The sequence below is a fragment of the Pyrus communis genome, chromosome 8 (assembly GCF_041283825.1).
Source record: "Pyrus communis isolate YQ-2024b chromosome 8, ASM4128382v1, whole genome shotgun sequence".
Lineage (NCBI taxonomy): Eukaryota > Viridiplantae > Streptophyta > Magnoliopsida > Rosales > Rosaceae > Pyrus > Pyrus communis.
Genome location: NC_142572.1, coordinates 11,391,522 through 11,401,322, shown reverse-complemented (window position 1 = coordinate 11,401,322; position 9,801 = coordinate 11,391,522). Strand labels below are relative to the sequence as shown.

Genomic DNA, 9,801 nt, shown 5'->3' with positions numbered 1-9,801 from the left:
TTGATATTTCCCCAATCTTGTAAATTATTAGTTGTTTTTCTTAAGAGAAAGTGCTGCCATCTGCATTTTTTTGTTAATATGTCATCTACACAATAAATGTTTGGGTTTATTGATAAATATGAGTTTTATTATTAATTTCATTTTGTACTTAATAGTAATTATACAATAGGGTAAAATAGAATATTAACATTTAAAATTTAAGTTGGTGTAGAAAGAGGTTAAATGGGTTTAAATAAAATTTTCCCCAAACATGAAGTGATGGTAAACCCATTACATGTAAGTCCTTCTCACGATTAAGGCTTCGTTTGAAATGTGTAAAGTATACACTTATACAATAAGTGTTGACTTTGGTTTTTAGTAGTCACATAAGCACATCTAGTTGAATTTGTGTTTTTAGTCAAGCATCTAATAAATTTGATAAAAGAAAATTCTAGCTTGAAAATGTAGTTTACACAATGCATCTTCTATTCGAAATTGGATTATAGCAGGGTATTCAATTGAGATTTTGAGAGATTTTACTTTTTTTTACAAATTCAGGGGTATTCAATCAGGATTTTAAGTGATTATCTGAAAATCTAGGTGTATTCAATCAGGATTTTAAAGGAGAGTTTATAATATTCCAGGTATATTCAATTAAAAATTAATTTTAAAGGATTATAAAAGGTTGGGGAATTCGAGGGAATTGGAGATATTTCGCAGTGTATTTTAAACATTATAAAATCTCACCTCTTTCTTGAAAATTCAAAGGATTTCACTCAAAATTTTATATAGAATCTCTAGAAATCAATTAAATAAACTCTATCAAAATCCATTAAAATCATAAAAATCTCAATTGAATACACATTTGAAGGCATATAAAAGTGAACTGAAGGAAATAGAAGGAGATAAAAAAGGTTCAAAATATTACCCTTTTTAGAGCCGATCATATAAGTCATGTTTGAAAGTGTTTAGAAATTTTCAAATAATAAAAGAAAATTCTAAAAAGTTTTAGTTCAAAAAGATTATGGCTCATTTAGAAGTGTTTATAAAATTATTGAAAGCATTTTTTATGAAAGTGTTTTTGAAACCAATTCTTAGTAAAAATGCAAGTGAATTTTGAAAAAACATTTAAAGTTAATCTTGCAAAAAACACATAAGTGGTGCTTCTTGCATGAAGCACTTGAAGTGTTTTTAGAACTCAAAAATAATTTCACCAAAAATACTTTCAATCATTTTAAAAGCACTTCCAAACGAGCCCTAAAAAGCACTTGACAATGCTTTTCATGAGAAGTACGAAAAACTTCCAAATGCTTTTCCACAAAGCACTTAATTTCCTAATGAAAATTTTGAGATGCTTTCTTACAAAAACACTTCCAACAAAATCACGGGTCTAACAAACAGAATGCTTTTTATAGAGGCATTTTCAAACTATAAACGCAGCAAGCAAGGTGTAGAATGTACTTTGCCAAAACATAAACACAAAGAAAGATTCTTATCTAGGGTTTGGAATAGAGAGATATGTATAGCCAAGCACATAAAGTTAGGTAAACACACACAAGTACAGGTTGCACTATAGCACACATAATAGTGATTTTCCCACAAACCAAGTTCATGAACGCTTTAATTATTAGAAGGTTCACAACTAAGCCTCATTACGAAGCTAATTCTATTACAAACCATTGGAAATCTGACATAAACTTAAGAACTCCTTGACAGATGAAAAGAGAGATAGAGTAGGAGAGATAATATAACTAGTTAGAAAGAGCATGCAAATGCAAGATATATCTAATTAGATTCTCTCCTGGAGATTTGGCTGAATAGGCTGCACGCGGAAGGCAAAAGGTATCTGCTGCTGGGTGTTGTTGTAGTTCCCCAGCTGCCTCTGATGATACCCATTGTCCATGTTTCTCACATTCTCATCTATTTTCATCTCCTGTTGTTTTTGCTGCAAATCATGCCCACAACATTAGCTTCTCCTATCCGGCAAATTTTTTTAGTATGCATATGAAACTTGTTGCAAGTATTTTACTTCTTTTTTTCTGTTTTGTTTTGTTTTCTTTTCTCAATATAAAAATAAAAAATGTATATATAATCAAATGACACAAAACTGGGTTATAGTATATATACATGTTTCAATATCACATAGTCATTGATGACCTTGAAAATCTGTAGTCACCAAATTGATTCAGGTTAACATTCGATCAATTCAGTTCATATATATCTTGATGATAAACCTAGCCTTCTAAAGTGTTTTTGACTTGAATTGAATTCTATTGCTAGATTAAAGAGTAATATTGTCAAATAGATCGCATTATACAATAATAAAGATGGACCGTATCCTACTTTCATAGGTGAGTTTCAACTTTATTAGTGAGATGCAGTCTACGTACATTTGCGATTCCAATAGTTTAAAAATAAAAGAAATAATAAATACATCATTTTTAGCCTCTCACACATCTCTACTAAATTTTTACTTGTTATTCTGTCTAATTTATTCAATCTAATAATAATAATAAAAAAAAAGAGTGAGAGACAAAAAAAAAAATAAAAAAAAGTTGAAAATCAGTTCCCTTACATTAATTAATTAAGCACACCGAGACTATTTATAAAATGATAGAAATAGTTTTATATTGATTAATATAAAACCCACTTGTTACACCAGTATAGCTTCTCAAAGTACGACATCTAAATTGTGAACACAAACTCAACATATATATGCATGTTGTGTATGCGTATGCATGTATGCCTTCACTTATCAGTTTGAAAAGATGCGTTTACTTATTTACCAGCTCATAAGTGAGGCGCTTATTCTCATCTTCCAGTGCCTTTCCCTGATCATTCAGCAAAGAAAAACTAATTAGGCAAAATATGATATCATGAATTCATGCAGATTTGTTTTAAAATTCGAATAAACTCAAGGTATTAATCAGACTCATCGTACATTGTCTCTCATCATGTCGACGAACTTGGACTGTGACAAAAAGGGAACAAAACTATTTAGTAATTAATTGAAAAATACAGCAAGATATCACACAACAAATTACCCTACAATTAAGTATATAACAACATATAACTATAAACATATATAATAAGTTTAATGTACACACTCTGTTTGAAGTATGAATAATGGAAGAAACTTGCCTGCTTGTCCCGGATACTTGTAAGGCCATTTTCAAGTGCTTCCTCTAAGGCCATCAGCTCTAAATGGTTCAATGATGTGATATCCTCTCCCTTCAGATGCCTGCAGCAACACACACACACACACACATGCATTTATATATGCTCTGTATATATATTATAAGGTATAAATTAATATGTTCTACCATAAGAGAGAGATGATGATAATTGAAATTAAACTACCTGAGCTCTACTTGCATGCTGTCATTGTCTTTCTTGACTCTATCCACTTCATTGCTGAGGTTCTGCCACAAGTTTATCATATTTGTTCCAAACCCTCAAAGTTAATTAAGCAAATTTATTATATATTAAGAAAACTTATAATTAAGGAAATGATTTCTGCACACCCATTTTTTCTCATACACACACCCCGTTTATTTTGTACTTTAAATCTAATAAAGCGAAGGAGAATCAAGTAATAGTTTTAAACATGGATGTGAAGAAAGAGAACTGGGCATTCAAAAATCATTTTCCTGTAATTATAATATCCAAATTTACTATTAAAGGGAATTTACAAACCAACTTAAAAGGGTCTAATTCATATGCAGATCTGTTAGCAGAAAAGTGCGTAAACCCACCTTTCTATGCCTTGTATCAATCAAGGGACCGAATGGTACATAGTGAGATTTTTATATATCAAGAAAAGACGTTTGTTTTATTTGCGTGCTTTAAACTAACATTCACAACTGAGGACTCATTTGTTTTAATTTCTTGCAAAGAAAAGGAAGTGAGAGAATAACATTTTATTACCGGATCTGTTAACATTCACATAGTTTCGTTTTTTTTTTTTTTTTTTTTTTCAATAAAGAAGGATAGAAAAACCATCGGAGAGCAAGAAAGAGAACTACCAGTACATCCTATTTGTAGATCTGTTCTTACAAATCACACTTCATGTTTCTTAACATATTTTTGGCAAAAACAAAAGAAAAAAAAATCATGTTAGACAAGCAAGTAACCAGCAGATCTTCCATGATAAATAAAATAAAAAATATATGAAAATATAGAGAGAATTTCTTAAACCTCATGCTTAGCATCCCACAACTTCTTCCCAGATTGGCCATGGTATTTATCCAAGATTTCTGTCAGCCTTCATCACACCAAAAATAAATTAAATTCATAAAATATATATGAACAAAAAGTACCCTTATTTGTTTTTTAATTTGAAACAGACCCAGTAAATTAGAATAAAAGAACTCAAAAAACCTAAACAATTTCTTTGAAAAGATCATAAAAAAAACACGAACTAGGTCATTACGTAGTTGAAGGGCTGCAGTATTCAACCATCTTCCCAGAGCTAGAATAAATGATAAGAGATACTTTAGCATCACATAAAACAGTGATCTCCTTTGCCTTCTTGATAATCCCATTCCTCCTCTTGGAGTAGGTCACCTGCCTGTTACTTGAGTTCTCAATCCTCTTGATCTCAATCTTACCCCTCCCCATATCTCTCAGTATTCTTGTTCTCTCTATTTTCTCCTTGCTTTGTGAAATGGTGAAGAGAGAGAGGGAGAGAGGAGGAGGTATATAGATATATAAAAGTGGAGAGAGAGAGAGAGAGAGAGAGAGAGAGAGAGAAAGAGAGAGACATCATCAGAAGAGCAATTGAAGGGCATTTCTATTTAGGGTTTGGAAGCTAAACAACTTTCATGCGCCACAGAAGCGAAGGGCTCGTTTATGGGTTGGCGACAAAGCCAAGCCAACTGCTTTTCCTTTTCTTTTTTCTTTTCTTGTCTGTTTAATTTTAATCTCTGATGATATGATTTATAATTGATTTGGCTTTTTTACTTTTATTACCCCTTGTTAACCACTGGTCTCTCTCTCTCCCTCTCTCTCTCTCTCTCCCTCTCTCTCTCTCTCTCTCTCTCTCTCACGCACACAAATTCTCAGCGACTGATTTTAACTCCAAGTCTTTTAGGGTTTCCTTAATATAGGCTTAATTAAGGGTGCCAAATGCGAAACCAAGACTCTAGGACTAGGCCATATGTGTGTTTGTATTAACTCATACGTAAATGTGTATTTTAGGTCTTGAAGTTTGTGATGGTCATGTCTAGGGTTCTAGTGATGGAGCTAAATATGGATAATAATCAAATCTTTAAATCTTAACCATCAAATCGATATAAGTATGTGTTTTTTCTCAGCAAGTAATACACTGGGTTTGTAGGTGGTAAAGTGAAGGAGCAAACTAGGAGACAAAGTAAGTTTTATGTGCCCTGAATACAAAGGAAGGAATTCTGAAACCTCAAAGTCAAAACAGTCAAGGTCATTAAACAAGACAACTGTGATTTCGTCTATCTTATCTTTGTGGCCTTGCTGTGTAGCAGTAGTCCCTATATCTATATAGCTGAATGGTTCTATGAAAAGGTTAGGAATTGTGATGTCTAAAACTGTTACATTTACTTGAGTAAATATTACGAAAGTCCAAATTATTTACTACTTAAATTTATTTTGGATTACTCATCACATTGTTTTGTGGAAGGGGACTCCAAATTTATCAATGATGCTGTTTTTGGTAAGGATAATGGTAGGGAGACCAAATTTCTAAACAAAATTTTGCAAACCAAATAATGTGGATGTTGATGATTGAGTTATTACTTAAGTGTTGATAATCGTACTTATTTCACCTTTTAGAGGCTCAAGATGGTAATTGAAGATATTAGAGTTGTGGAACATGCCCTCGGTCTTCATAATTGTTGTCTTGTGTCATATCTTTAGGTAGGCAAACTTTTGTTGCAGATGCAATTAGAAAATTTCAAAGATCTACTCTTGGAGCATATTATTGGTATATAATCTCAAAAATACTATTTGCCCAACGAAATTTTACCTGAAGAAATATAAATTTGGTTGGCCAAAATTGGTCAATGTTTAGGGTTTTTTCTGAAGCTTTAGGCAACCACAAATATTTGACGGGAAAACAACTTTTCGTTGGGCAAAGTTTTTGTGCCAAGGGGAAAAAAGGAGCGTTTTTTGACAACTTTTGCCCGATGAAAAAACAGTTTGTCAACGTAAGTGACTTTGTGCAACGAAATATATCATCAGGCAATGTTTACTGGTCGTTGGGCAATGTTTATTAATTTAATTTTCATGTTAAAAAAATTCTATAAAGACTTTGCCCGACGGAATGGGAAAACTATCATCTGGCAAAGGTTTATTTTATGACTTAGAGTTTAGGGTACATGATTTATAGTGCGTTGAGCAAAACGAATAATTTCGTTGGGCAAAGTGAAGGACATTTTTGGATATTCAATTCGATGGTTTTCGCAATTTGCGAAACTAGTTTCAATGATCGAACATTCAAACTTGTGTGAATTTAGTACGAGATCACATACACCATGCATCACCAAAAACAAACTTTCAGGGATTAGGTAATAGGGACGAAATCCTCTGACGGTTAGAAAAGTATTATCACAATTTAACGGTTATTTTAGCTTTTATTTTGATGATTTTGCAACTACACTCCTCGAACCTAGAAGAATACAATGAACGGTCATCAATTTAAAATATTTACACTAGTGGTTATCACAAAATCTTACGTTGCAAATAATAGAAGTATAAAACAAACTCCAAGTGTTTGTTGAATCTATTGTTTTGACGGTCTATAAAACTAATTTAAACAATCCAACCGTTAAACTTGTTTGTATATACTCTAAAATCGCATACGCTAAAATAAACAAAAACAAACTTTCGTAGGTTAGGTACTTAACTGGACAAAATCATTCGCCGGCTAGAAACGTATCATCACAATTTAACGATTATTTTAGCTCTGCATTTGATGATTTTTTGCAAGAGCACTAATTAAGAGTAACACCACACACTCAATTGACCTAATCATCAAATTTGATGATCTTTTAACCATTTGAAAATAAATTTAAAAAATTGGAAAATAGAATTTTTTGTGTTTAAGCGACGAAATTGAAATATTGGCCAACTTAACTTTTTCATTGGGCAACAGTTCTAAATTCGTTGTGCAAACTTTCAAATTTCCCCCACTTTTTTTTTTCTTCTGAAAAATCAAATTTCTCCCTAATTAAAAGGTTTGCCCGATGAAAACTTGTAACATTCATCAAACAAATGTTTTTTTCCCACCATTTTTTGGCAAAAAATTTAACTGTGAGACATTTCTATGCAACCTTTGCCCGATAAACCACTTTAGTTTACACAATGAATGTTTTAGGTCAAAATACACGTGGCACAGCTCTTGAGTGCTCTGCCAATTATCTAAGTCGTCAAAATAGTTGAACTTAGAGGTGAGGCTAAGTGCGCTTTGTTCCATCAACAACATTGGTCTGAGCAATGCAACATGGGTCAAACCACCATTAGTTAGACCAATGAGATCAGCAGTTGGTATTTGGCAGTTATGATATAAACGGGGACTGATAGGGTTTGAGTGGAGACTTGTTGGATATGATATTAGGGACCTATGTGCATGTTTTTCGATAGGAACCTATGAGGTGGAGGACCATATAATCTCATTAGGACTCCGACCTTAACCTTTAGAATCACGTGAAGAGCCAACAAAGCATGCATTAATGGTAAACCTTCCATTCCTAGCTCACACAGAAAACCAACGCTTGAAAGCCAGGAGACACATTACCAAAAGTAACTCATGTGGAAAACTGACCCGAGAAAGCAGCGCTCGGGAAGAAGGCGTAATGTAGTCTTCAACCCAGTCTTCACGTAAGCGGTTGCTTTTAGTTGTCTTACACCAAAAATGAGCGTTGTAGTTGAGTCAGGAGAAATGGGAAGGAAGACCAAGCCGAATTAGAGATTCCTTAGGAACCCTAAAAATGAGTCATTCACCTACAAAAAAGGGAGTCAAAAGCCATCAAAGGGGATCTAAGAACTCAACCTCTAATTGTTGGAAGTATGCCCACAAAGCCACTCATTTGATGTAATAGCTTTTGGAATACTTATTGTGTTAAACTATTATATGTTTAATGAAGGGCAAAGCTTATTGTTAATCATTATTTATTGTATTATGTGTTTAAGCAATAAGGGAATCCAAAGAATGTATTTAATCTAAGAAAGAAGTGATCTAAGTAAGTTAGATTAACGAGAGCTTTCTCTTATGTTCATTCCTAAAACGTTCCTAGCCATAGGATTGCCAATTGGGCATTGACAATCTGCTAAAGTTAGTATGTGTTATGTTAACTCAAGCTTGAGTATGACTAGTCTCAAGTCATTTACTGTTGGACAATGAGACAAACACATAGGTGCTCAAAATGGTAATCGAGTACACTGAACTACGATCAAAAGAGAGTTTGAACATACATGTCATGTAAGAACTCGTAAGTTGCAATATGCAAAGTAGCCCTTTAACCTGAGGCATCATAGATGTCTAATGGTTAGGTCTTTGATCTTTGATCATGTCAAATGCATTCCATTAAGAATGTCCACGACATTGTTGGGGTCAAGCTATCTAGTCATGTAAGCATATGAATGCACAACAAGGGGTTTCTAACCTTCCATGGTGGAGGGAGAATAATTCGAGATATGATTTAGGAGTCTTTGGCCAAAGCATATGAATATAACTTAGGAAGTTTGTTCCAAATCATATTCAATTGAATCATATAGAGAAGTATCACATTGGATAGTAGACATGAAACAAACTATCACTTAAACAATGCGATTAAGAGTATTGTATTAGAGAATGACCGTATTGCATTGTAATTGTAACTGGATAGGTTTTCCAACCACTTCTACTTAGCTTGGGTAGCCATGACATATTGTTAGGTGTCACTCATGGTTTGTAGAAGCCCTGAAGATTAGCAAACACTAATCTTCATCAAAGGGAGAATTGAAATGTAGTTTCAATTGACAATCGATCGTTAAGAGTAACAATTGCCCACTACCTCGCTAATTGGAACCTAGTGGATCGTACACCGAGTAAGGATGAAAGTGAAGAAATATAAATGAAATGGATAAGAAATTAAATGGTTTAATTGAGAATGGTCAAGATTAATTAATTAGTTAATTAATTATACGAAAGGTTCGTATTGGGCTTTCAAGGAGCAACGGAGAAGCAAAGAAGCGACCATCCAAGGAGCAAAGGAATTGACTTGAAGGCCTTCCACTTGGGTGAATCCCTTGTGTAAACAAGGATGAGCGTCAAGGGTAATGAAACTCAAACCCTCTCTTTTCTTTAATTTGTTAAAGAGTCTTTTGGTTCACCATTCACTAGGCTTTGAAAGTCATGGGTTTTAGAATTGTTTTTGAATGCATGCCTCGGTCTAGTGTATAGTGAATCCTTTTGGGTTTAGTGTTTTTGGTAGTTTGTGATTTAAATGTTGTAAATGTTACAAGCTTTGTTCTTGGTTTTTGTATATAAAGTTTGCTTGAAAATATAGCATCTCAAATGTTGGAGATGTAGTTCATTTAAACATGAATATTGGAACTAAAATTTGGTGCCATATATGTCGGGAAATTTGGCCAAATCTAAAGGGTGGATTGTGACATCCCACATCGCCCAGGGGTGCGATCCTTAAATGTATATTCCCATCCCTACCTAGCAAGAGGCCTTTTGGGAGCTCACTGGCTTCGGGTTCCGTAGAAACTCGGAAGTTAAGCGAGAAGGGGGCTAGAGCAATCCCATGATGGGTGACCCACTGGGAAGTTGCTCGTGAGTTCCCAAAAACAAAACTGTGAGGG

General features: G+C 33.7%; 1 protein-coding gene across 1 annotated transcript; it reads right to left on the bottom strand.

Annotated features, from left to right (window-relative positions):
- Positions 1-1,519: 1,519 nt before the first annotated feature.
- On the bottom strand, positions 1,520-4,682 carry PI (K-box region and MADS-box transcription factor family protein). The gene is made up of 7 exons (XM_068458121.2): positions 4,412-4,682; positions 4,177-4,243; positions 3,340-3,401; positions 3,121-3,220; positions 2,921-2,950; positions 2,766-2,810; positions 1,520-1,924 (listed from the first exon to the last, which is right to left on the bottom strand). The coding sequence occupies exons 1-7, from the start codon at positions 4,597-4,599 to the stop codon at positions 1,769-1,771; spliced, it is 648 nt and encodes a 215-aa protein (XP_068314222.2). The 5' UTR covers positions 4,600-4,682; the 3' UTR covers positions 1,520-1,768.
- Between the last annotated feature and the right edge of the window lie 5,119 nt (positions 4,683-9,801).

Coding starts and splice junctions, on each gene's coding strand:
- PI (XM_068458121.2), bottom strand. CDS start 4,599: ATGGGGAGGGGTAAGATTGAGATCAAGAGGATTGAGAACTCAAGTAAC. Junction 3,221..3,339: donor AGCATGCAAGTAGAGCTCAG/GTAGTTTAATTT, acceptor GTGTTGCTGCAG/GCATCTGAAGGGAGAGGATA. Junction 1,925..2,765: donor AGCGCCTCACTTATGAGCTG/GTAAATAAGTAA, acceptor CATGATTTGCAG/CAAAAACAACAGGAGATGAA.